This window comes from Onychostruthus taczanowskii, unplaced genomic scaffold (genome assembly GCF_017590055.1).
Source record: "Onychostruthus taczanowskii isolate IOZ18803 unplaced genomic scaffold, ASM1759005v1 scaffold32, whole genome shotgun sequence".
Lineage (NCBI taxonomy): Eukaryota > Metazoa > Chordata > Aves > Passeriformes > Passeridae > Onychostruthus > Onychostruthus taczanowskii.
The window spans coordinates 8,428,838-8,456,723 of NW_024500572.1; the positions used below are offsets into that span (position 1 = coordinate 8,428,838).

A 27,886-nucleotide genomic window follows, 5' to 3' on the forward strand; every position below is an offset into this window, starting at 1 on the left:
TTTTGTAGTTTATTATGCTTGGCATTCACCGTCAGAAAGCAGAACTCCATTTGGTTTTCATTACCTTTGCTGCTTATTAGCAGTGCAGTCAACTTAAACATGGCCTGGGTGTAGGATTCAGTATTGCTTGATTCAAGAGCAGCATTCAGATCTTTCACCATAAGTTTATTCAGGTCAGATGTTCGTCCTGTGGCATTTGAGAACTGAATCATTCCAGAAACCTGTAAAATTTAGGGGGTTTTCAACAAAGAACGGTATTTTTAGGAAGTATTGGTCACATGCTGATTAGGGAGCTCCACAAACAGAGGCATCTTTTGTTACTACTTTACCAAATCTTTAGCTTTATCTGCAATCTAATCTTTAGCTTTATCTAATTGTTAGCTTTATCTGCAAGACTAACACTAAAATGATCTGTTCAATAAGGAAAATTATACTCTTTATCCTGAAGGGATGTATAGACTATGTTTCATGTAACCCATACACCAGTATAGGCTGGAAGGACATCATCCCCTGAGAAGTGATGCCAGAGCTTCTGGACACCCCACATTCATGAGAAACCCTGTACTTACTTCTCCTGCGTAACGGTTGCGCAAGTTCAGAGAAGCCATGAAGTTGGAGTAGTCCTTCTTCACACAAGTTGGTCTTTCAGTTAGCTGGGTTGCCTAAGGCCAGACCATAACAAGGTGTTTATACTGTTCATATCAAATCATTTGTCTCTTTATCTTTTTATTCCTCCACATATGTTTTAAATTTCCTTATGCATATAATGGTAGTAGTATCAGGACTGCTACATACAACAGCACCAGGGCTGATCCAAATCAAGTAAGGAGTATGGGTATTTCCTCCATGGATAGAATATCCTGAGTTGGAAGGGACCGACAGGGATCACTGAGTCCAACTCCTGGCCCTGCACAGGTCAAACCCAACAATCACCCCACACCACTGACAGATCCAAACCTCTTGAACTCTGTCAGTCTTGCTGCTGTGACCATTTCCCTGGGAAGCCTGTGCCTGTGCCCAGCCACCCTCTGAATGAAAGAACCTGTTCCTAACACCCAGACTTAAACCTCCCCTGCCACAGCTTCATGACATTGCCTCCTGTCACTGGTCACCAGAGAGGAGATCAGTGCCTGCCCCTGTGCTGCCCCTTGTGAGGAAGTTGTAGGCAGCAACGAGGTCTCTGCTCAGCCCTCTAATTTGTCAAGGTCTCTCTGCAGGTGCACAAAAGAACAAACAATACTCACGCCCAGAGTGGTGTTCTGCCTGTTGTAGCCTGCAAAGTGCAAAACACTTTCCGTAGCCATGGCCAGTCCGGTGTGCTGGGACAACCCTGATACCCAGTTCTGGTGTTTGTTTAGGTACTCCTGAAAAAAACCAAACCAAACTCCAAAATACTTCATTATCTTCAAAACAAGGCAGCTCAAAAGCAAGTGCTGCATCACTGCAAACTATGGAAAACTTAATTACACACAATTGTGACGAAAGACTATCTCTACTCATCCCTTCAGGGCATTGCTCCCCTGGCAATAAGATTTTCTGAATGTCCTCCTAAATACACAGAGTAAGACTCCTTTTGTATTCAAAATGAATAAATTTATCAAGATAAATTCTTGAAGGCTGTGATCTTCTCTTAAAAGAATCACTTCTGACAAAAAAACCCTTATGAGATGAAGTGTTTTGGACTACATGGAAGAAGGGAAAGTAATTAGTTGTCCTTTCACACAAGGACAGAATCCCTTGAGGCTCTTTTTTTAGGGAAGGAAATATAAACCTCAGGTAGATTTGCAGTGTCCAAGATGTGCAAAAATCAAATTTTCACAGAAGCAGGCCCATACCTGGAGATGAGATTTTGTAACAGAGGGAGCCCATTTCATTGCCTCTTGCAGAATCATCCCACAGCGTGCAGCGAAGTCCTTGACTATGCTCTAGAATAAAAAGCATCAACACAATCAGTAAAAGACAGGACATTTAACAACAGGAACTGATCTTAAGTGTGTAATAGGTAACATAGGGAGCAAGACAGCTGTAGCAACGTGACACAGCTAAAATTTTCTGTAACAATTGATTGTGCCCTTGATTAGAAAAGAACTGTCACACTTTAAGTCAAGTAAAACAATTTTAATTTAGAAAAACATAAATACTACGTCATATCCTATTAGAAAAATCTTACCTAGGGAAGTACTTTTAAAAAATGACAATTCAGAGCAGCTCACTGATTTATCTCCAAGCTATGAAACGAGGCATTATTTCATTCTTTGATAAATCAAGGAGGGCCACCCACCTCTCTGGCTTCATGTGTGTCAGGGACTGTTATTCTGTAGGGAGCATCAGGAATGTCATAGTATGGTTGGTCCTTGTGAATGTCCTGAACAGAAACAATTATCAACTCTCAGTAAGATAAAATTCATCATCACCTGACATTAGCACTACAGGAAGCAAACAAGAATCCTGATTACTAAACCTTTTTTGCTGACGTTTGCTCTCAATTCGAACATCTCTAAAAGAAACTGTTTGTATTCCAGTTATAAATAATAATATAAATAATTGGAATAAATAATTTCAAAAATCCAAAGCACTTTCCTCAACATTAAGCATTAAAATAAATTCTATAAAGCATTCCCATATTAAAAAATTCCAGTACGTAACAGATGCAAGAAATATGGATACACATACACAGACTGGAGAGAATACAATCTGAAAACCATTAATTCATAGAAGACCAAACAAACCACAAACCAGAAAAACACCACTGAAATTTTATTTCAAATGAGACATTTCAACAATTATAAACCACATCTGACAACAACTTTTTAGCACTAATTTTACTACTTATGAAATAGGGTTGCAGAGATAATTATTGCTTCACAGAATTTAAAATTAAGATTTTACCAATCTTAGTAAAAGGAAAACCAAATTGCAAACACAATTTAGTATCAAATAAATGCAGAACAAAGCAAAAAAACATAAGTTCTATGAAAGAAAAGCACTTACTGCACTAAGAGACAGTGACAATGTCTGAAGAATATCTAGCATAGTCTTCAGCACAGTTCCACTCCACAGCAAGTGAGGAAATCTAGAACAAGACAGAATTCAGAAATACAATAACCATGGAGAGCTGAAGAAGGCCATTATTTTATCAAGGGAGCTGCTCAAAGAGCCAGCTTTATACATCCCTAGGTAAGCTCATACTCAACAGAAGCCACAGAGCCTGCCATGGCTCACAGCAGCCTGGCTTTACCCAGAGCCAAAAGCTGAGAAGAGCTATTGCACAGGAGCTGAGATTCCATTTCTATCATGGGCACTTTGCTTTGCTCCACCCATGGCAATACTAAGCAGACACGTATTTTCACCAGAGGTTTCTGAGCTCAGGCTAAAAATACCCTTGAATGTAATTTTTCAAGCAGACATTTCAGCAGAAGTAGCAGCCAAGAAATCCACTTGATCAGTGTCACCAAGTGCCCAAGCAACCACTAAACAGTCATTGTGAAAAGAGAAACATGAAATCTATACTCACTTGTCTACCAGTCCAGATAAGTATTTGTCTGCAACTCTTCTGATCCTCTTGTGAATGTGGTTGAAATTCACCAGCAAGAACTGAGCATGTCTCTCCAGCTCTTCTTCATTCTCCTTAGTTTTAGGCTAAAAAACATGCCAAAGAGAAGTATGAAGCTCCTAAAGGAACAGACAAATTCACTTTCATAAACTGAAATGAGAACATTTATACAAATCCAAAATTTTAGTTTCCAGGAAACCTACTTTATCAGCCATCATTGTCAGGAAAGCTTCAAAGACTTTATCAGCAACAGCTATCACACACTGCATCATGCCTGAGGAATGGAGAGAAGTGACAGGTTTCATTGTCAAAATTACATTTGTTTTATAAACCAGGCTTAACAGTTAAAAAGTGTTTATGTTTACTCAGCCAATATTGAACTTGTTTCAAAACAAAACCAGTGCTCTTGGCAAGAAAAAAGCAGCAGCAATCTGGTGAACATGATTCATTTTGTTATATAGCTGCTTGATTTGTTTCTGCTTTGCAGGCCTGGAGATAATTTCCTCATACCTCAAGTCAAGAGGAAACTTAGACAGGTAAATCTTACCAGATTTGTCTTTCTGAATTGCTTTGTCTTCAAAATAGCAAAACATGACTTGGAAGCGATCTTGGTCAGTTGAACGCAGCACCCTAGGGAAGGAGAGTTTTGTAAGTTTGCATCTTTGGGGTTTTGTTTATTTGTTTCAGGTTTTGTTTATTTCAGATTTTATTTGTTTCAGGAACTTACTGATTGTTTTGCTTTAGGGTTTTTTTTTTTCTGTTTCATAAGTGAAAAAACTGAACATGGATAAGCACAAACCTCATATACTCTAGGCGGTAAACAGAAAGGAGATAGGTAGACATGGCAAAATCCAACTTATTGATCAGCGCTGACACTTCTGGAGGAGGATCCAAGAGATTGATGATGGTGCTCCGTAATTCATTTAATTCAGCCTAGAGATGAACACATGAAGGTATCTGAAGTGGGAGTCCTGTACTAGTTTGTGTCCTCAGACATTCATTCACCTATTGTTAACATTTCAACCTTCACAAACAATATGTCAGGATGCTTCTGCCTACAGACTCAGACCAGCCTCCCCTGACTCAGCAAGCTTCAATGCTTCAAATACAGAACAGAATTAAATCTGGAATCAAGCTTCTGGTAGAAATAATTGGTAATTCCCATGCAGTTATTCCAATGAAGAAATACAATTCCTACACTAAATGCATGCAAGTTTGACCAACATCAGCACTATCCAGCTCCTGAAACTTCATGGACTTGTGCCAGTCTTTGGTGTCACAGAACTAGGCACAATGCAGATTTCTGTATTATTTGAGAGCCAAAGAGATTTCATAAGCCAAAAAGAGCCCTTGGGCAAAATCTGTCCTGCAAAATCTATTCTACAAACTCAGGGGAGAGAAAAGAATCAAGCCAGTATCAAGCCAGAGCAAACATAACATTTCTTTGAAAGCCTGAATGTGTTGTTTCCTCTCAAACTTTGCTGATTTTCTTTTTCCAATCAGCGCAAGTTTTGTCAGGTACAAAATGGATGAAAAAACACAAAGAGGCTTCCATCTCCACAAAGACTTGGCTTCTACACCTAACCAAGGTGGTGTTGCTACTCCCCTAAATACTTGTATTAACACTCCATAAAACTGACCCCAAGTCACTTATACACCCTGTTGTCAGAAGAATAGTGGAACATAGCTGCTTTTCACTGACAGGAGGCAGGTGAAGGGGTGTGCTATCTCAATATATCACAGGTACCATGTCATTTAACACTAGCAGACGTTATGGAAGGAGGTAATGGAAGAAATGAATTCCTACAGAAGTCACGGTGTCATTCTTCATGGCAGAATTGTACTGCAGAACAGATCGGAGTGGCTCTTTGCTGGGAAATGTCAGCAATGGAGACTTGGTGGCAATTTCACACACACCTTCATACCATTCTTCTGGCCAAAGACCTGGAACAGAAAGAGGAAGGTGGAATGAGGGATCAAAAAAACAAAATCAATTTTCACAAAGCTCCCTGCATTACCAAGCTCTGCACTACTTCTAGGGCAGATTTTTCATGCTCTTAAGCACAGACACTCAACACACATGATCCATGTTCCCAACTTAGTAAGTATGTTTAGGTGAAGTTTCTACTTAATTACCATTGTACCCCATGTGTCTTGTCTTCCATTACAGGAATCTGGCTATCAAAACGCATAACTAAGGCTCTTAGGAATAAAACTAAGTACAAGTTGTACTGGGCTGAATCTGACAACAAAACTGCAAAGATTTAAAGAAATCCCACCAGAGAACTGTCATTCATGTAAGCTGTTTGCTTTGAAGTCTCTACATGCCTGTAATTTTTCTTTGAGCTACTGGGAATGGTTGCACAGAGTTGTATTTAGAGTCATCAAAAGTTTAAATGTGAGCAGCAATGCTGTCCCCTTAGAATGCAGAGTACCTGATCCTTCCACAGCAAATCCCATCAGCACTGAATACAACCAGAAATCACGGAACAGCTTCTGCAGCCTGGGCTTGGCCTCCTTGATGGGTGGCAAGCGTCTAGTGAGCTACCAAAGAAATAAAAATTAACATCAGAAAATGGTGGGAGTCAGAATAAATTAATTCCACACTAAGGAATCAATCCATGTACCTTCTTTACTGTGATTTACAAAGGTAATATTCTTTGTCACCTATGAAAACTAGCATTATATTGCTATTGTTATATAGTCGGAATTAAGTCCTTTTTGGAGAGCTGAGAGGCTAACTTTGAAATGCCTGAAGTAAGAATTTCCTTTGTTTTACACAGGAATAACACCATGCTGGTACAGTAACCTCTGAGGAGAATACATAATATTAGTATACTATCCACTGCAGGGAGGAAGAGACCACATGGTCCTTTAAACTGTCCCGAAGACAATGCCATGCAGCTTTGCTTGAGTGTAAAGGAACTCCAAACTAAATAAATATTAGCCAAAAGCACTTCTGGTGCTATTGTTTATCAGCTTTGTGGAAATACATTGAGGCACCAATTGGGGATCTTTCATTGTCTGCACCCACGCACAGAATGACATCAGTTCTGAAGAATTTACTATCTAAACAAGCAAGTAAAAGAGCATTATTTTCAACACACTTATTAAAATTCTCCTATACTTTTTGCACAAACAGCTGCTACCATTGGAGGAGCAGTACATCCTCTCAGCCAACATGATACACAACTTTAGAAAAATTTATATAACAAAGATCATAATGTGTTATCCTAAGAAGAGTTAAAAGCACAGGCAGTGCATAAAAAGTAAAAGAAATTGTCCATTAAACCGCAAGCTTTATTCAGTATGACTGTATATTACTACTGTAAACTTTACTAACAAAATGTTACATTCTAATCTAGCTTGAAGAAGTTCTCTCTAACCACAATAACTCTCTCAAGATATGAGAGCCAGCAGTACTTCAGTGAAACCTTACACAAAGCCAGCTTTGGATGCATTTGTAAATCATGAGGGAGATTAGTCATTTAAAAAGGAAAAGCATGAAAAAGTCTCTCTATTATAATAAAATCAGTCTGCGTTTAAGCTGGTGAACAGCACTCTGGTAAAAAGCTGTTTGTGCAATGGAAATCTTCGCACCAATACAACACCAGCTGAAGAAACCCCACCACAACCACAGAGGCCCCAAACACATTTGCACTAAGATGCTCCCCCTGTCCCCCATTTCAGCACAAACAGCAGCTACAGGGCTTTTCCTGCCATTAACAGTCAAGTTTATGTGCGTGCTTGACTTTGAAACTTCACATACACACACTGATTTTTGCTCAAAGACCTTCCTCAAAAGTGAACAAGTACCTGCAAAGCTATAAAAGTAGTTCAACAAACAACAGAGAATTCAGCAGAGATCACTAGGCAAGGGAGGGATTTTGGCTGACGAAGTAAGTTTAGCAGTGTTTGGTTTAGGGAATGTTTACTTTGGGAGACACACAAAAAAACAGCGTCAAAGTTCAGATTTAAACCCTGCTGTTCCCTTTACTTGAGCTTTTCAACACATCCTTCCCGTACAGTGGCTTAAAGGTAAGCTTCATTTACCTCTTCTGTGACTTTGGGTAGATCTCACCAAAGACATATATACTGCAGAGAAGGGGGATGTTTTGCCTGTGTAAGTGCAGCTGAGCAATAACTTTACTTTGGTGAAGATGAGAACATAAAGCTGGGAATACAGACAGCAAATTCTGCTGTGCCAAGAGCAGAAAATGTTTATCAATGGTTACTGGACAGAGTATCTCAGCCCTAAGGGCCTGACTTCTGGGGGCGGGGAAAAAACAAATGAATTTATGGAGAAACAATAAGAAAAAGACTGACCTGAGATGCTCAATCACAGTGTAAAACAAATTCATAAGTGTCTTATTTGGATACTTATTTGGATATTTTCTGCAAAACAATGTATTCTTTTATATGGGAGGATCACCTTAAATGGTTTCAGGATTTAAAGCAAATTAGTCTGGGGGAGAGTTTCAAAAACTAATCTGTCAGCTCAGTTATTTCCATCCTGTTACAACATGTTGGAAAATATTTTCCTTCAAGGTTTTATTCACTGATACACAGGTCAGTGAACAGGTACAGCTACGTGAACCTTTATACTTTACACAACAACTCTCTTTCCTAATTTAAAAAGCATTTTAATCGACATCTTAGTAAGATTTTTGTTTTAATTGTATTCAGTATTTAGTGCTATATTATATTGTTAATAACTGTCATTTACTCAAGAAAGTGTATAAATCCAGATTAACTTTATAAATTCGCAAAATAACTTTATCTTTAAGTCTGAGGGCTGGCATTCAGACACCCATGCAGTTTCAGCTGACAGATCTATTGAACACCTACATTTTGATCTCTGACTGTCGCAGAAGGCAATTACACTTTTTCATATATTTTGAAGATCACTTTAATTACTGCACCCAATGTTATGGTGAAAAGTCTCTTAGACCTACTTGTTGGTGGAGGGTTTTACAGCTGAGTAAGTGTGATGGATTCTCTTCAAATATATACTGAAGAAAATTCTTGATTTAAAAAATAATTTTAAAATGCAATAGTCCAATACTCAGTAGATTAAAATATTAAGTTTCCCTTAGAAAAATGCAGGTTCTACTTAAATGTATTCTCAAATAAAAGAGGTGAGGTTACAAATTTAGAACTGGTATCACAGTAACCCTAGAGAAACACAGCTCTGAAGGGAGCCCACAGAGACTTCAAATCACGAAGAAAACAGAGCGCACTACGAGTTCTGCAGTGCTACACAAAAGTGAAACAAAACATAACTAAGCCAAAAGCAGAATCAAGCCAATCCATTGCAAAAGTGGCAGATGAGGGCAGAGCTGCAGAAAGGGTGCACAGACACTGAGTAACACGCCCCAGTAAGGCCATGAGTGAGCCATGAGTGGGCCAGGACATGCCCAGTGCAGTCCCACTAATGGCACTCAGTGCAAATACACGTCTTCCTACGTGCCTAGATCGCCCTTATTCACCAGACTGCTGCCTTGCTTGTCCAAAATACTCCCGCAAAACTTCCACTTTTGTTGTAGCTACAGGATGTTTGTTTTTCAAATTTTTCAGTACATGTCAGCCTTCTGGTATGTTTCTGCAGGGGATTGGATCAGGAGTCCCTGTTCTTCCTACCAAGCTCATATCTTCAAACTTAATTTCATGTTGTATTTTCAGCATACACTACTCACACAGTCAGTGCACAGTTTAAGTGTAACAGTTTAAAATAAAGGGTCCCACATATTCTGGGTAATGAGTTTGTAACTGTTGAAATATGCCAGTAATGACTATTTGTATGGGAGGAAGTCAACCAATTCTTTGGCAGGCTGGAGGCATTGTGTAAGCAAAACCAATTACCAGTAAAACAGACTTACCCATCTATTTGACATCTGTTCCACTAAAATACTGTACTGTCAAACAGGGTAACTATAGATCTTCTGCTGCCACAGAAATCACCATGAACTTAAAATTAGGGAATAGATAACTAAAATTCAATTACCCTTGACTCTCTCAACTGTGTTATGTTGTTTTCCAGGATTTCACCAGTCAGAATGAAGCTCCTATTTCAATTGCTTGCCCTTGCTCTCATCATAACCTCCACATTTTGCGGAGTCAAGGACGTCACTGAGCATTTTGAAAGCCTTAAAGGTGCACAGCCACACGAAAACGGGACTTACATGCCAAACCTACCCCTCGAGTTCCACAGAGAAAACACCATCACTAATGACTTGATTCCTGAAGAGGAGGAGGAAGAGGACTACCTAGACCTTGACAAGATACTAAGTGAAGATGACTACAGTGATGTTATTGATGCTGCCCCACACATAGTTTCTGAAGTTCAACAAGGAAATATTCTTGAACTATTCCAAGGCAAAACCAGAATCCAGCGCCTCAATATCCTCAATGCAAACTTTGGCTTCAACCTGTACCGCAGCGTGGCAGACCAGGCCAGCTCCTCAGACAATATTATCATGGCTCCTGTTGGTATTTCCACTGCAATGGCTATGATTTCCCTGGGTCTGAAGGATCAAACCCAGCAGGAAGTCTTATCAGTTCTTGGCTTTCAAGACTTCATTAATGCCAGCAGCAAATACGAGCTCATGACCGTTCACAACCTCTTCCGCAAACTCACCCATCGGCTCTTCAGGCGCAACTTTGGCTACACGCTGAGGTCTGTCAATGACCTTTACATCCATAAAGACTTTTCTGTTCTCAATGATTTCAAAACCAATATGAAAACATACTACTTTGCTGACCCCCAACCAGCTGATTTCTCAGATCCCAGCTTCATAGCCAAAACCAATGAACGCATCTTGAAGCTGACCAAGGGATTAATAAAGGAAGCTCTTGTGAATATAAACCCTACAACACTGATGATGATTCTTAATTGTCTTTACTTTAAAGGTAAGACTCTATTAATTCAATCTTAGTGATGGATTTTCTCAGTTTGCAATGCACTGCCATATGTCGTTAGAAATCCCAGACAAAACTTAAGTCTAATGTACACGACAAAAAATCTACTGACTCCCTCATTAGGAATCTGTATTATTCGCCCATTTTTGCCTGTTTCTGTAGCACAACAATGCTCTGAAGTTAGTGGGTATTGCATACTTAGAGCAAATGCTTACTACTTCCAAAACCTTAATGAATCACAGTGAGACAGAAAAACAACATATGAATACAGAGCAGCCCCAGAGAGCACAAGCTTTTCAGAAGTATCAGATGGGGAGGTACAGACACATATGCAAGTCATTAGTCACATTCAGTCTTAGTGTCACTGAAATGCTACAGGTTGATTTCAGTTAAAGCACTTAATATCTCTGAAGTATTCAAGATTCATACAAACAGCTACAAAGAATTTCAGTTTAAAGGAAGCAATTTTTTAATATGATCAGAGTGTGATCCTTGTCAACAAGTCCATATAGGGGACCTAAGAGAATGACCAAAACACTGCTCTTCTACAACTAAAACCAAACACATTCACTACATGGAATATCTCAGTTAATTCAGCATGAATGATCTGCTGATATGGGATCCTTCATGTATTAGTAAAGGCAGAACAGTAAAAGAGGCTTGAAATAAAGACTCTACAATATATTCTTAATATAAACCCTTATTTTCAATGTCTTGACATTTAAAATAAGAGACTATGGGGAGATTTTCAAGATAAATTATCTGCCTCAGGTTGAAAGTTTGTTAGTTTTTCAACAAACTTCTAAAATTATATTAAATGAGCAAGAGGTGTGAGATGCCAATGAAAGAAGAACTGAGGATAAAAGGAAATCTGCTACTGACTTACATGGGTAAGGAAAGACAAATTAGTTCAAAAGGGTAACAGTGTTTGCAAGCACAACACACTCCTTTCCATAATCCATAAAGGAGCTTATTTTTCCCCAGTTATGTCCCTGCTTCCAGGAAACAAAGGCCTCTCTTACACCTGCCATCTCAGTAGGTTATAGAAGCAACAGTCCTATAAATGTACTTTTTCCCACTCACTTGCAAGGAATTACTTCCTTGAATAATGCCACTTACTCCTAAAAGAATCTGAAGCAATCATTAGCATAAAATTCAGTAATCTCCTATTCTCAGGTACCATCCAAGAGGCACTCACTTGTATTCTTGACTACACCCCTGATGATCATATCATACTAAATACAGGGCTTTACTGCCTGTTAAACCATCCTAAGAAAAGGACTAGACAAAGTGAAACAGATACTTTTTTATTTTTTTCATTATTTGGTGAAATTTGAAATACCTTTTTGTTTCACTCTGAAATTATTAAATACTTGTGCCATCTCAAAATAACAAAAACACCACAAAAATAGACAGCTATGGTATTGGTACTCTTGAGTCATCAAGATCAAAAAGACTTCAGGGTTTTTCTTCTTCCCATTAAGTCCTCTTAGTCCAAATTACCTTGGTGCCATCTGCTCAAGGTTGTAATTTCTAACCCTCAAAACAAAGATCAATTCTATACTGCTCTCATTCTTTTCTTACAGTGACAGTCTCCTGGGAATACTACTTTGAGTGGAACTGAACTTTTTAAAAGCAAGTTCTGCTCCTAGGTTTCTTAGTTTCCCCACTACTCCTTCTAACATGCTGAATTTTGTCCATATCTTTCCTTTTGTGCTGTTTGTACCACTGCAGAAAAGCTCTGTTAAGCCCCCAGAACTAAGAAACCTGTAAGCATTTCCAGATATACAGAGATGCTCAGTACCAGTAAGAGTGAATAGTGGGATACTTGACAAACACTGTGAGGTTTCATCCTCCTTTTCTATAGAAGACCATGAAGAAACTATTGGAAACTGTTTATGTTGGTAAGAAGCCATTTTATCCTGTACACATGTCCAGCCTACCCCCCTTTCAGCACAGCTCTGAGCAATCATTTATGAGCTTCCTACCAAGTAGGACCTGGCTATTTTAGCCATGGCAGTTTTGGTAACTGACAAATGTTGACAGGTCCAAAATGTCCTGATTTCTTCTGAGATGCCAGTCACAAGTGCAAAAGAGGAGTCACTCAATGGACTCAACATCTGCCACCACAGATGGGTCCAAAAGACATCTTGGGGGAAGATTCAAAACAGAAAGACACAGGAGTCATAAAGTGCCAGCTGGCTTCAGCTGGACACACAGCTCCTGCTGGGGATCAGTATTCTACCCCAAGACAAACACATTTGCAAAACTGAATCCAAGAAAAATGTTCCCCAGCTCCTCTCTTTCACTAGGAAGAGCTGATCCTGTCTCCCACCCCTCAGTGGATGGCAGAGCTGCTGAAGCTCCCCTGGCCCACAGCAGCCCCATGTCAATGGCCAGCTGGAGTCCTTCATCTGTGAATTCTGCTCCCTGAAAAACAGCTAGATACTGGGTTTTCCTTGGAAATGAGACTATTTGTTTGGGAATACCATAACACATTTTATGCCCCATACCTTTCAGACTACTAACCAAAGTCTGATCACTTCTCAAACAGGTCCCCATCAGCCTGACATGTGCAGGAACTATGAGAATGAAAGACAGACTTAAGGCTTTTCTTTTCTTATTCACAGTAAATCTGACAAAGTCAGGCTAAAGAACCAATTAAGGTTATACTGTAGGTTCTGCACATAGTCACAGTCACATTGCTCACATACTTGTTTGCCAATGATGATCTAAATTCCTGAGTTTTTACAGGAAATACTAGTAACCCTACTTCCACTATAATCTTCCAGTTTTGTCTGCCCCTTAAGAAATGATGTTTATTCCAGAGCCACAGTTCTATAAAAAGACCAATAGAACACTGCATTTAAAAAACCTTTTTCAAACAGTTAATAAATATTTCTGCTATCCAGAGTATCTCCACATAAAAAGCTTCAAACCCTGATGGCAAAGCTTTCTGGGCTGCAAAATGTGTTGGACTGCATTATTTGGGCATAAACTTGTCAGATTTCAGCACATCTACAGGAGCCTGTTATCCTATCAAACTGGACCACAGAATTAAGCAGTCAACACCCCAATTCATCAGGTTAAGAGAGAAAATGAACCATTCTAAATGGACTAAGGTAACACAACACTTTCAGCATAGCATCTTTTATGACCTTATGCAAAATGAATCCAGCCCTTGCTTAGCTTGATACATCACTAGTGTTCTCCAAGAAGGTGCCTTCAGAACTGAATTCAAGCATCACATCTCTCAGAAAACTCAGCTGGGTCAGGTGTTCTGCTAGAGGCAAACCCTAGAAAATTCTTTGCATCTGTTTAAATTTGAGGTTCTTTACAGGGAACAATAATACACACCAACCAAATTCTTATTTCTGGTTTGTGGTCACCTGCTTTTGTAATTCAAGACAAATGTTAAGTCAGAAAGCCAGGAATTTTGAAGTGACTTTAAAATTTGTCTTCTAATTCAAGCTGCACTGAAATCAACGATCTCCTACAGTAAATCCCAATCCACCTGACTTAAAGCTTGGTGTAAATCTATTCTGGGAACAATTCATTAAACAGCCACCTAGGGGTTTATCTGTCTTGTGCCTTGTGTGAACAGGAACTTGGGAGAACAAGTTTCCAGCGGAAATGACCACGAAGCGAAGTTTCCGGCTGAACGAGAAGCAGACGGTGAAGGTGCCCATGATGCAGACCAAGGGCACCTTCCTGGCTGCTGCTGACCCTGAGCTGGACTGCAGCATCATCCAGCTGCCCTTCGTGGGCAACATCAGCATGCTCGTGGTGCTCCCACACAAACTGGCTGGCATGAAAGCCCTCGAAAAGCAGATCACACCTCAAGTGGTAGAAAAGTGGCAGAAGAGCATGACAAACAGGTACCTGCTGAAAAGCACATCTTGGTAAAGTTTTAATGTGTTTTCTTGATGAGACTGATGAGGGTAAGTAAAGCATGCAGAGGGTAATATATTTTGATAAAAAAATATGAAACAAAACCTCCAAAAAATGGATTTACTGAATTAAAAATCAGGACCGGTGATCTCTCAAAATTTACATACCATCAAGAAATCAAGGATGATTGAAGTAGAAAATTGTAATGAAGTTTCAAAATTCTTTCTACTGAGTATATAATGATGTAGATTTAAAGAAAACATTTTTACTGATAAAGTTTACAATGAGAAGGAAAAACAGGATTGTGAAATAACATTATTCTGAACCAATAACCAACAGAACATCAGCCTATGTTCTGTTCAGCACCGAGCATTTCAACAGAGCTGTGTGTCAGGGAACACATTCCATAATCAAAGGACATCACAATTATGGGAGAGGAAAAATAATAAAGCCTCCCTTGAGAAAGATGACAGGGTATCTGCAGACTGGATCAAAGGAGATGATTTAATGTGCTATCCAGGAATTCAGCCTATTTCTGTTCTACACAATAAGTGACAATTCTCCAGTTTAGTGCTTCAGAAAATCTGACAGCTCGACATTTGTTACAAGCATGCAGTGAACTGCTCAAAGTCACATACCTTATACACATAAATAATGCAAATCATTATAAATGAAGTATCAAATTGGCAAACAAACAGTTTTCACAGGGGAATTAATTTGTTAAAGCACAGTTGTAAAAGTCGTGATGCTCAAGTTTTGAAAGCAAAAATACAGTCCTGTATATCTGTGTTCTGCTTGCTGAAGACAGCAAAAAAATTCCAAACCACCACAGGTCTGTAGAGCAAAGGAGTCATGCACATAAATACCTGCTCAATGATTTTTCCTTTTTGTGTTTATTTTTACTAGAACAAGAGAAGTGGTTCTGCCTAAATTTAAGCTGGAGAAGACTTATAATTTGATTGATTATCTGAGATCCATGGGAATAGAAGAACTGTTCAATGGAAAAGGAGACTACTCTGGTATATCAAATGAGAAGATCACCATTGACAGGGTATTTACTCCTCACTTCACCTTCTCTCTGATTAAACTTTATCACCCAATAACATGGCAGCTCAGTAATAATATTACACAGTATGCTAAAACAATATTTTTTCCTCATCTCTTCTGGAGGACAGAGGAGGGAGGGTTATGAGCTTGTCCTTGTCTATTCCCATAATGAAGCACGTGTTTAATCAGATGCAAAGGCACTAAGAGTGTTGTGGTCAGTCAGGAACAGGCTTCTCCACAGAACAGACCCCAAAGGTTTTTGGTGCTGTGCAGGGTGACCCGCAAGGGTGTGGGACATGGAGCAGGGAAGGCTGTGAGCACATCATTCGTGTACTTAGGAGAGCCTCAATTTCTCTTGTTTGTTTTCCTGTTTTGTTTGCCTGAACAGTTCAATCACCAAGGCACAATCACAGTGAATGAGGAGGGCACAGAGGCTGCAACAATAACCACGGTGGGCTTCATGCCTCTCTCCACTCAGATCCGCTTTGTGGTGGACCGCCCGTTTCTGTTCCTGATCTACGAGCACCGCACCAGCTGCCTTCTGTTCATGGGCAGAGTTGCCAACCCTGCCACATCTTAAAAGCAGAGAAGAGCCTCCAACACTCTGTTACACATGGGCTGTATAATGTATGTTAAAATACCAGTATCATAAAGGAAAATTTACTGTCGTATTAACCAATACAAAAGTCACTGGTATAAAAAGAAAACGTATTATCTACAGGTAGTTTTTCAGGAATGGACTCACAGCAGCAGATAATTTGTCTGCAATTAGTGCCATGTACTGATACAAGTGTATTACTAGTGAAAAAAAAATCATAAAGTGCCTTACACTTTGTGTTTTGCAACAGTGTATAAAATGTAATCAATAAAGTATTTAGACTATCTGGGGTCTTGAAATCTAGCTCTAAATTTGTGCTAGGATGTCTGTTTATGATAAATAGAACTAAGGAAATCCTGAATACCTGACCAGCCATAGACACCTAAGTCTCTCCTGGGCACTTTCCACAATCTAACTTGAAACAGATCAAATGCTTCCATTCTTTCTTTGGCTTGCATCATTTAGTGTTCAGTGAATACACACAATGTGTATTAACATTCACACTGAGGCACACAAATGCTGCAGAATATCACTGTCTCCTTGGTACAAGGAACAGAGCTGCACCATACATTCAAATTATTCAAGACAATGAACATACCTCTGCATATCTTACTTTACACCATAGCTTTTAAAAAATCTGCCACATAATCTAGTGAGAGTATTTTTATTACTTTCTGCAGTATCAAATACTGTATCAATATATCTATACACATCATAAGTTTGTCTTATGTTAGCAAAAACACACAAGTAATCTTTAAACCAACCATTCTTTTAAGAATTAGGAATTTTCTTAAAAAGGTGTTTTTCCAGTATTAAGTTTAATTTGTTGATTTAATTTTGCTTTTATATACAACTGTTTGTAATTTTGCATCTACTCCAGTGATATGCTCCATACAAAAAGCTTTTCAACCTGCCAGCCAGTGAAATACTGCTGTTATATGATGATGAATGATGAAGAGCTGACACTGAATAGGAAACTCAGATGTTTTCTCCTATTCCTGTCTTTTAAGTTCATCAGGTGATAGACAATTTTCAGTACTGGAAGTGCACAACAGAAATTAACATTCATATACACATTTTATTGTTTTATCTGTATGCAAAAAGGAGAGCATATACAAAAAAGAAAAGCATATGCAAAAGCTTAAATATTCATGCCCTAGGTTTAATTAGTCTATCAATGATTGAATGAGCTGGAGCATCTGCAATACTGGTTTTTGGGGACTTAAGTAAAGACAATTATTCAAGGCAAAGAGGTCAAGCAGAAAGCAAATCAGCTACTGCTCAAAACTCATGATCTTCATACATTGTGCAAGAAAGTCAAATATTTGCTTCAACAACTATAATGTAACCATTAACTCTTGCTTCAGATTCTGGCACTATCTGATTGCATTTAAAGGTCACATTGGTTAAGAAAAATGCAGTTATCCCCAGTTATTCAGAACAAATATACCATCAATAAAAATTTGAAATAGAAAAGTAATTCCTTAACTTATACATTAAGTCTCTAATAAGCACTAATCTTCTCTCAATATGCAAGGAATGGTCCTGCTTTCACTCCAGTCAGCATCACTGACAGCTGAAAAATGCCCCCCACTAGAACATCTCAATGCAGGACTAGCTGGCTCGTGCAAAACCTGAGTAACTATTGAATAACAGTGATCCAAGACATTTATAAACACATTTCTTTAGATGGAACTGGTCCTTGTGATCACTGCTGAACTTGGGGAGGGCTGATGTACGAAACCAGTGGAAGGAAGAGGTATGGGAAGGAGAGGAAGTGTCCTCTGACTTTTAACTAGTGCTAACTTTAGACTCTTCTCTTTGACAAGCTTCAGTGAAGAGGTTTGAAGGGGCAGAGTATGAAATTAATGCTTTTTTCCTGCCTGTTAATGGATGTGCAGTATGAACAAATTACAAGCAGATATCCCTACTGCAAGCATGGGATACATTTTTCCCTTTTGTCCCAGCAGCTGTGCAGGAAAAGTTCCACAGCATAATTCAGCTTCAGGAGGGAAACAAGCAGCATGATGCCTTTTGTCCTTCAGGAAGTTTGTCTATGGATCTTTCAGATGTGACCTTTTTTTTGTAAAAGCTACAGCAGTTAGGCAAATAGTCCTACTGACCTGGTAACAGGCCTTGGACATACCAAATTTTCCATTAGAGATCTAGATCTACAATTTTTTCCTGAATTAGCACTTGTACTTTGTTAAAAGAAATGGTTTTTTCCCAGAAAAAAATGACATCCAAGAGTGAACACAGATATGCTTTGGGATAAACTGGTCTGGCATGGACATCAGTGTCCTTGCACATTTCCTAAAATGCTTTCAGCCTGACAGTTCATTCTCATTTCAGAAGACATGGGACACTTACCCTCTTCTTTATCAACGATTTTTTTTCCTTTTAAGAAGCAGAATTCACTTTGCTGCCAAACTAATTTTTTTTTTTTTACTTTGTTTCTATTAACTTTTGTTTTTCACTTCTCCTTAGGCCACAGATATGTGCTGTTTATTACACTGCATGCCAAATACTAATCAAAGTAATATTCCCTGCAGTGTTATTTAGCTCAAGAATCTCCTGAATTCATGGCTTGAAACAATCTAACCTCGAATCACAAAAGATTCTTTATTTTCAAGAGATTTGTCATTATCAAAAGAATATTTCCCCCCCTTAGAGCTAGGTGCATTATTTTACAGTAGTACTACATTTCTCTTGGATGGCCACCTCTGCAGTACCAGTCAATCAAACCATTTTGCTTGAAATAGCACCAGTATTTGATAAATGAGAGAAAAATTGTTTGCAGTAATTGTTTCATTGGATACTCACCACAGCAATGACAGGGATAAGCACACCCAGGTTCCCTGCACTACTGGAGGCCTGAGAAGAAAAAGGAAATGCTCAAAACATCTACAAAAGCATTTCTAAAGAATTTGCTAAAAAAAATATTTCAAGGATCAAACATTGCAATTACAACTGTGTATCTTGCAAAGAGATGTGCACAAGGTGGTCAAGAGAGCACCCATGAAATCCACAGGACTGAACACACCCTGGAATCTTTAAACAAAGCTTTTCAGGTTTTCCTCGTGGACTACTGAAGGGATTTTTTCCCCTGTCAGCACACAGTCTGTAGAGATTCAATAACTGCTAGGAAAATGATCACATTAAATGGGTGGCCACAAACAAGTATCAAATGTTTACCACAAGTTTCATTTTACTATCAAAATGAAGCCAAAAATAACAAGCCTGTAAAAAGACAGGATTTTCAAGAATTTATTTAAGCAGGAGGAGCAGCCTTTCCCATTGAAACATAAGAAGCATAAGGAAAACACTATTTCCTTTGACTTTTTAGGACTTTTTAAACTGCAGCTATACAAGTGTCTTTGCTCTACGCCAAGCAGGGTATTAAAGAATTAAAAACATTTACTGAGCACAGCACATCATTTCTCACCTTTTCTGATCAAGCAAACAGTGATGGCACAGACACCACACTGAGACATCTCTCTGCAGTCATTCCCAACCTCCCATATCCCTCCACACTAGATCTGGGAAACAGGGAATGCTCCAGCTCCCTCCTTACAAGAGAGAGACTGCTGGCCCCACACAGATGAGGCAGGGAAGATATGCTAACAGGGTACAGCTTTGCATGAAGTGGAACAAACCAAAAAGAAAAACAAAGCAGGAAAGAAGAGAGCAATAGAGGAACAAAGCCAAATAGTCTTCAGATGAAACAATAATGGTACAACCCAACTAAAACATATTTCAGTTATCTTTCCTGGAGAGTCAAGATAAAGCAAACAAAAGATGGGTCTTAAAATATTTTTGGAGGGAATAAAATAATAGCACAGAAGACACTCTAAGGGGGAGGGACAATTGGAAAAAGTCACCATGGGTTTTTTTTGTTAACTTCAGTACAATCCACTGCATGTGACTCACTCACAGAATACCTTTCATAACTTGTACTCTGCATTGAGTAGAATGTTCTAGTGAGAACTGCTCTTAGGATCTTCACAGTAAAGAAACACTGCCTCCTAGCTCAATCCATCTGAATTCTGTCATTTCTCCATTTGCAGAGTTGCACAGCCTTCAGTCAGTGCAGCACTTTGTCTCCCATACTGATTCCAGTGCATCCCATGTTTCCCTGCCTCTGACACTCCAGGCAGTCTAGCTGAACTGCAGCTACTCCCTGTTTTACCTGGGACACTCCACACAATCAGTCAGGCATCCCAGACCTGCACTCCCACTCCAGCCCCAGAACACACTCTCAGGCTTAGCACAGCAAGGGTTTTCCCTGTGTGTTCAGCAGAGCCCCCCACATAAAGCACAGCTGCACACAGTTAAAAACCAGTGCATGTCTGACCTTCAGTGCTGGTCCTTTTTCACTTGCTCTCTCACTAGCCCTCTTTCCTTCGAGCCCAAGCTGAACAAACAGCTCCAGCAGGTTCATCAGCAGCTCATCCACAAGGTGCTCTACCTGGATGTTGGCAGCGATGTTGGCCAGGGCGTTAATGACTGCCAAGGAGCAGTGCCTGAGGAGAAAGAACAGTTATGAACAAGCAATTCCTCAGGTTTTATATTGTCAGTGTTTTCTTCATAATACTGACAGTAGCTCTTGTAATAAGGCTACTGACATATTTCCACCCAGTTTTTTCTCTTGCTGTTTTTATGAGCAGCACTTACTGACAATTGGAATGCAATTGGTATTTATGTGAAAAACTATTTTTAAGTTGTGCCTTTGGAGGATGTTCCATTTATGATGCTGTCATGGCCACAAGGAAAGTACTTTAAGTACTTTCCTGTAGCAGACAAAAAGCAGCCAAGGGCATGTTTCTGTTTTGGGAAAGCTCTTGAGCAGAAGAATCACAACTCGTATCAGTTGCTGAAGTTGAGACAGCATTGTTAAAATACACTGACAGGAACAGTCCTCTCAGCTACTCCCATTCTGCATTGAAGGTCTACCCCAGCTACCAACAGAGTCAGTGATAATATTTATTTCTAGTGGGGACAACAATGTATAACTTACATACAAAGAATTAAATTGTTAATGGTTTGCATTTACTCCCTAACAAGTACCAGGATCACATTAAAAAAAAACAAATCACACTCTCAGCTTTTCTGGGCTAAGAGATTTAGTAATTAATTACCATAATTTAGTAATTAATTACTGTAATTACAGATAACATAAGTCATCAATGCCAATTATCTTTCATAAATACTGACTCCTTACAGAGGTAAAAGTTTTCAATGCTAGCTGTAGTGAAAAGCATTTTCAGGAATCTCTGCATTTTGAAGCGCTATTATTTCTAAATTAACTCATTTCTTTTTAACATCAAAGAACAGTACAAGTTACAACCTTGTAATAAAACTTGATAGTGGGAAAAGGTGAAAAACCCCTAAGCAGCATAAAGGGTGTTTGATATAGTTTTATTTGATATGATTTAAGGGACACAGCTAAGTGTTACCTGTATCCGTGGTCCTTATAGTCTTTTGTGGCAGAGTAAACAACTGAGCTTGCTTTAACACTGATTTGCTGAAACAGATTCCACACCTCACCATAAATGTATTGCTGCAAAAAAACAAAACCAAATCCCTAAGTAAAGCTTACTGAATACCATCTCTCTAAAGATCAACCCTGTAAAATACTCCAAGTATTATCAAGTTCTTCAGAGAGGTGTTCAGCCACAGCCTGAGCAATGGTTTCAGCTCCCATGAAGCAAACAGTACAAGTGCTTTTGTGAATGTTTTTAATGGATCAAATTTTAACAAATTTATTATGGTCTTTAATTCTGCCTTCCTGATGGAAGCAATTTTTTCAGGCTTCTGAGTTCGGGCAATTAATTGTTTTTTCAGATGCACAAATAACATTTGGAAAAAGTCAATTAATCTTTATAAGACTAAAGAAGACAATCTTCCATACTTTTAAATGTATGAGCCTACAAGACTTTGAAAGTTAATTACTGATACAAAAAGAAAATACTCTCCACTTCTTTGTGATAGGCCAAGTTTAAAAACATAGTAACTTTTGAAAACATTGAGTTTGGTGGGCTTTATAGTCTTTTTTTAAAAAGACTCTTATTTTCTATGGTGATTCATCTTCTTTACAGAGACAGCACTTTACACATTATCACAGTTTTTGTTGTCTGATATCACAAAGACTGTACAAGTGTCTACCTGTAGTAGAAAAGAGAAGCCTTAAAAGCCTTCTGCAAATGCACTTTCTAAAATATATTTCCATTTAACTAAAGGAAAGGAATCATGAACTGGCATTCTCTTGGCCAATTCTTTCCTTACATTTCCAGTGATGACCAAACAGCCAAGCTGATCAATGATGAGTACATCAAGATGAGAAGGTGGCTGGCAAAACTTCTGCTGTAAGATCTGCAGGATGGGTTCCATCATTTTTGGGGTGTCCCTCAGTGCCACTGCAATGTGCCCTAGAGCACGAATTGTGTGGTCAGGAATCAAATGAGCTTCCCTGTTAAGGAAAACAAACAAAAAATCTCAATGGGTTAAATGTAATTGTTAAACAAGTTATCAAGACCTCAGTTACATTTCAGATAAGTAACAACTTCTATACTAAATTTAAACATCACCAGCAGCTTCAATACTGCCCCAACTCTATACATCCCCAGCATTAGAGGATAGACTTGCACAGACTGATTTTCAAAATAAAAAATAACCTCTCCCAAACTCATTATTGAGGAGGTCCACACTAATCGATGAACAAACTGTTCCAAAAACAACATTAACAAAGGCAAAAATGATGGGCAAAATACTAAGACAGTCAGACCAGCTACTACAGAACCTCCCCCATGAGACTTCTTGGTTAGCAAGGCTCTTAAACGCTGAGCAAAATGCCACAAGTGACAATATGTGTCTAGCCAAAAAGGACAGCTGAAGCTTGAAGAGAAAGCATCACTCAGCTGAGGACTCAAAATTGGCTAATATTCACTAAAGATTTGCTGATTCAATCAGTTAAACTGAATCCATACCTCCCAGTATGAAAACGGGCTCAGCTCTGCAAAGACTTGGCACAGGAAGATCTTGACCCCATGCACAAGCCCATTAATCTCAGTAACATTTTATTCTAAAATAATGCTGCCAGTACTTGTATCTTAGAATAAGTCTAAGATTCATTGAGTGAAGGAAAAATTGGTTTTATGACTGACTGACAACTTACTTATCATTCTCCTGAGAGATGTACAGACGGTTGGATAAACTGGCAAGAAAGGCCTCAACAATCACCGAATCTATAGTCAAGCCAGCTTTCAAGCACCTGCAGTAACAATGGACAGAAAAAACATGATGCATCAATAAAACATATCACTTTTAACTACTGTAAATTCATGCCATCTATATACAAGGGAAGCAGGTTTACACTGAAGAGTAAGAACTGATTGCCAAGGAACACTGCAGATACACTTTAAAAAATGAGCCGAGTTTCTACTTCTGCTTTCTCCAGAAACAATACTGACCAGAATATACAATAAGGTAAATTCAGAACCCACTGCTTTGAAACTAATTCCTTGCCTCTAGTCACCAACTATGTCTTCCCTCTAGCTCTCTGCAGCTGTCTAAAAGGGAAGAATAATCACTGCCCACACAAGTGTGTGACAACCTTTCTGTTACACGAGGCTCAGTCAATGTGACAATCTAAACTAAAAACAAAAAAAACCTTACTGAATAGCTTCAAAAACACCTACCTACTGAAAACGGTGACTAGCAGACATGGGAAGCAAAACAGTAAGACTGAATTATTGTTTTACAGTTAGGACATAAACAGAACCAAGAGATGCCTGAAGGAAAACAAAGTCATGACCAAACAAGGCACAAAGACTTCATGGCAGCACAGAGCAGAACCTTCTAAATGGGCACTGTGCTTTTCTGCCAGGGAAATAGCACATGTCCAGCATGGTGCCAGGGAAATAGCACATGCCCAGCATGGTGCCAGCCCCCTCTTACCTGCAGATGTTGTCTATGGCAATGTCACGCAGCTGCTCATACATGGATGGCTGACCTTTCTTGCCAGACATTACACTTAGAGTGGACTCTGAATGCTCATTGGTGACACTAATCTTAATGTCATTTCCACCTACTAAGAACGCAGGAATACAGAAATCAACAGCACTTGATCAGCTATACAAGCCATTATTGCATTTGTCTATTCCTAAATCATTATTCCTAAATTTAGCCACTTACTACTTTACTGTTTTGCTCTAGCATTACAATACTGCTTTTGCATCAGCAAGTGATTTGAATTGAACATTTTTCTTCTGGAAATCATCATTCAATATTAAAATCTAAAAACAACAACAAAAACCTGCCAAATGCCAAGACAGTCACATGGCAGGAGCAGAGGATGGGTATGGGGAGTGTGAGGAACGTGACCTCGTTCATTCTGGAGAAGAAGCAGCTTTGGACAGAGCCAGTGGCTGCCTCCCAAGCTGCAAAGTAGGCTACAGGGCAGACAAGCAGCCTTTGTAGGAGAATTAGACACAACAGCCCCAAGTCGAAACAAGGGAGGTTCCAACTGGGTATGTGATTCTTTTCCCTCACTATGAGGATAATTATGCACTGGCTCTGGCTGCAGTCTCACTCAAGACAGAAGTGCTCAGTGTCAGCAGAAGAGACACAGCAGTTCTGCTGCTTACCCTTAGATACACTTCTACCAGAGTTTCACTTGTTTCCCTCCTCCCTGTCGCCAAAAAAACAATTACACAATTCCATCTCCATTTCCACCTACAGCTGCATCACCACAAAATACCAAAACGTATGGAAAACAATCATTCTGGAGCACAGGCTTTTTTCCTTTACCTGTGTGATACTGGCTGTGGTATTTGTAAAGTTTTACAAGCACTGGGGAAGGTATCACAAGAAAGTCTCTCAGTGATGGATTGACAGAATGAACCACAACAGGGAACCTCTCACATAAACGACCCAGACCCTAAAAAGGGAAAGAAAAAAACAAAAACCAAGACGAAACCAATAAAAAAATTGCTTTAGAATAAAACAGTACTATTTTTATTTCAGCTGCAAGCTTGCAACTCCAGCTCAATACAAACAAACAGAAAACAAAAAAAATCCTACGCAGTTTTGAGAGGTTCATTTTTTAGCAGAAGATTTAGATATTTTAAGCCTCTAACTGTTTCAGGTTATTCTAGAGTGTGTCATATACCACTCAAGCCTTGCTGTTCTCTTCCTGGGTTTTTTCACAGGAGTTCCATGAAATGAACTGCACTCTCCAAATGTAAAGGTACTGTACAAGTGCCAACATTTAGAGGAACCTGATAACTTACAACTTACGTGGTGAAAAACACCACATTTGTTCAGACTGGATAAGTGCCCAATAAGAAGACAAAAATTAGAATAACCAAGGCTTAATCCAAAACCTCAGTGACCTGCCAGTCCCAATATTTTAATTATTTGTGTAAGGCACTAAGAAGCTGAATAGTCCAAAAATTAAATCCTGATTAAAAACCCCTCATGAATATTATTCTTCAAGAAATAGCTAAGCTAAGAAAATTCTAAAAGCAGTTCCTAGTTTTTACACCAGATCTCTAAAATCCAAATACAGAACACAGTGATGTGAAGTAATAAGAAGAGCAGATAAAGTGTTCTAGCAACCTGTAAAACTCCCCAAATTCTCATTCACTGGTACAGTGAGTAATTGCAGTAATTACAAATACTGTAAAGACAGACCTGCAAACAGCAAATCAGCAGAGGCAAGTGAGCAATTATGACTTTGCTTGAGGTTTTTGACTGCAGCTTCTCTGATAACTTGATGCACAGGTTTTCTGCACCTTAAATAAAAAATCCAACAGAAAAAAAATATTTTTCATTTGTTATTAGGCCACCCACAACCCAATCCTTACTGGAATTTCTAAAATAATGGAGACAATTTCTAAGCTTCCATCTTGTTGTATAAGATTTAGTGTTGCTTCTGCAAAAACAGTTTTAGAAACTTAGCACCTGCCCCAAACAGCTCTATCAAACACTGTGACTGAAAGAATGACACTACTTAAAGCTGATTTTGAACATACTTCATACTGAACAGAAATTAAGTATTGCAATGTCCAAAGGGAAAAAATCCTCCACATATTCAGCAGATGTAAGACTTATACAACGAGAAAGAAAATACAGGAAAAGTAACAAAGAGCTTCCCAGTCCTGCTAGCTAGCAATGAAGAAAAAACGTTTTCTTTAAAAGAACCACTGAGAAATATTTATGACATGAAGAGCAATAAATAAAACAGAAACTAGAAAACAAATAGCTGCATGCAATTAAGCATTTATAGCTTCCCCTGCAGATAAGTAATAGGAAGTTTCTGTTTCCATTTCTATAAAGAGATGTCCTTCTACCCAGCCAACTAATCTGACAACCTTTTGATGGAAGTTTTACCCTTGTATTCTAAAAGCACAAAGTATTCCACTGAAATTTAGTATTTCTCTGTTACCCAGCTACTCTGTAAGTATTTCTACAACTTAGAACACAATGAACAGACACTGCAGAGACCAAAGAGCATTTTTTTTACTTTGCTCATCTTTCACAGCCCACACCATGAGATCCACGCAGGCAGCATTGGCCTGACAGCGCAGTTTTAAAGGGCTCAGTTCGTTGTGCAGTCGATCCATATCGTGGAGGATTTTCTGAAGTTCTGACTGGCTGCTGTTGAATTGCTCCAGCACAAAATCGTGGATTTCCTTCACAAATGAGTTGGGAAGGTCTAAAGAAAGAAAAGGAAACAACGTTATACTGGAAGGATGCAAGTCAGTCTATCAGAATAACAGCATATATAAAAGCCATTGCTACATTACAAATTATATTATTTAATCAAGTTTATGTCCTGTCTAAAAGACAAATATCATAGCAAAGTCCACCAGGCAACAGATAATACAAATGCCACCTATTAATCCTTTTAATGGGGTGGGTGGCCAAAATATTTTTTTCTACTTTCATAGCACCTTTTTAATATGGAAACATTTCAAAATACAAACTTAATACAAGAGGTAGAGCTCCCAGGAAATGCAAACCCAATGTTCAAGCACTCAATACAAAGCAGATGATGCTTGTGATCTTAATTATAATGAAGGGTAAATAAAAATAAATAAATACTATACCTTTCATATAGTATAGTGTGTCTCTCAGCATTTTAAACTGAGCAAGGTAAAGAGGGTCACTGAAGGTTTTGTAATGGAGATCTGGACTACAACTCATCTGAAAAATGAAAGAAGCAATCTGCTAGATTCAAAAGGAAGTGTTTTCCATTATACAAATAAGTAAATCTCACTCCCCCTCCACAAAGTAAACAAGCATAAAAAACAGGTACAAGAAGTAACCTCACAGCTTTCCCCCCTCTACTTTTAATAAAAGTACAGCCATTCAATGCACTAAACAAAATTCACTGATTTGAAGAGCACGTCTGTTTCTCTAACAATGGGGCTAAAAAGAAAAAAAAAAGGGGGGGACTCAAAGCTCTCACTTTACTGAGATGGCAAAAAGAGAGGCTGAAGTTGTCTCCACTCAGGCCTATATTTTGAACAAGGCAGTGCTGAGAGGCTGAGAGCAAAGCAGAGTCATTTCTGTACACATTTCAGCACACACCCCTTTCACCACAGCTTTATGCCCTGAGGAAATGAGGCAAACTCCATAAAATGTGGTGGAAGCTGGGACAGAACTGCACCCAGGGGAAGGGAGAAGAAGAAACAAATCCTTGTTCTGAAATGAGGGCTCACAGACCTAAAGAACCAAATCTGCCACCTCTGAGAGTCCATGAGCTGCAACACTGACAAACTCATAGAAATGGCACCTAGAAGAGCAGCAGTGATTTCCAAGCCACAAGCTGAAAACAACCAATGCATTTCATATATGTGAAAAAAGACCATGTC

The 27,886-nt window shown here is 38.9% G+C and overlaps 2 protein-coding genes across 3 annotated transcripts in view; one reads left to right on the top strand and one right to left on the bottom strand.

Annotated features, from left to right (window-relative positions):
* PI4KA (phosphatidylinositol 4-kinase alpha) overlaps positions 1–27,886 on the bottom strand; it is a 53,585-nt gene that overhangs the window by 16,497 nt on the left and 9,202 nt on the right. The window contains exons 10-31 of one of the 2 annotated variants that reach the window (XM_041410057.1): positions 27,119–27,215; positions 26,533–26,724; positions 25,701–25,801; positions 24,816–24,945; positions 23,964–24,096; positions 23,182–23,277; positions 22,293–22,476; positions 21,464–21,567; positions 20,362–20,530; positions 18,831–18,881; positions 5,989–6,097; positions 5,361–5,497; positions 4,353–4,486; positions 4,101–4,183; positions 3,757–3,827; positions 3,515–3,639; positions 2,992–3,073; positions 2,282–2,365; positions 1,836–1,925; positions 1,245–1,364; positions 570–662; positions 65–221 (exon numbers count right to left, since the gene is read on the bottom strand). In XM_041410057.1, coding sequence (XP_041265991.1) covers positions 65–221; positions 570–662; positions 1,245–1,364; positions 1,836–1,925; positions 2,282–2,365; positions 2,992–3,073; positions 3,515–3,639; positions 3,757–3,827; positions 4,101–4,183; positions 4,353–4,486; positions 5,361–5,497; positions 5,989–6,097; positions 18,831–18,881; positions 20,362–20,530; positions 21,464–21,567; positions 22,293–22,476; positions 23,182–23,277; positions 23,964–24,096; positions 24,816–24,945; positions 25,701–25,801; positions 26,533–26,724; positions 27,119–27,215 — 2,542 coding nt within the window. The remainder of the gene's footprint in view (positions 1–64; positions 222–569; positions 663–1,244; positions 1,365–1,835; positions 1,926–2,281; positions 2,366–2,991; positions 3,074–3,514; positions 3,640–3,756; positions 3,828–4,100; positions 4,184–4,352; positions 4,487–5,360; positions 5,498–5,988; positions 6,098–18,830; positions 18,882–20,361; positions 20,531–21,463; positions 21,568–22,292; positions 22,477–23,181; positions 23,278–23,963; positions 24,097–24,815; positions 24,946–25,700; positions 25,802–26,532; positions 26,725–27,118; positions 27,216–27,886) is intronic. The other variant, XM_041410056.1, reaches the window with a different exon arrangement.
* SERPIND1 (serpin family D member 1) lies at positions 7,478–16,293 on the top strand. The gene is made up of 5 exons (XM_041410058.1): positions 7,478–7,591; positions 9,594–10,462; positions 14,076–14,349; positions 15,269–15,413; positions 15,798–16,293. Exons 2-5 carry the CDS (start codon positions 9,610–9,612, stop codon positions 15,987–15,989), a joined length of 1,464 nt encoding a protein of 487 aa, XP_041265992.1. The 5' UTR covers positions 7,478–7,591; positions 9,594–9,609; the 3' UTR covers positions 15,990–16,293.

Coding starts and splice junctions, on each gene's coding strand:
- SERPIND1 (XM_041410058.1), top strand. CDS start 9,610: ATGAAGCTCCTATTTCAATTGCTTGCCCTTGCTCTCATCATAACCTCC. Junction 10,463..14,075: donor TAATTGTCTTTACTTTAAAG/GTAAGACTCTAT, acceptor TTGTGTGAACAG/GAACTTGGGAGAACAAGTTT. Junction 14,350..15,268: donor CAGAAGAGCATGACAAACAG/GTACCTGCTGAA, acceptor TATTTTTACTAG/AACAAGAGAAGTGGTTCTGC.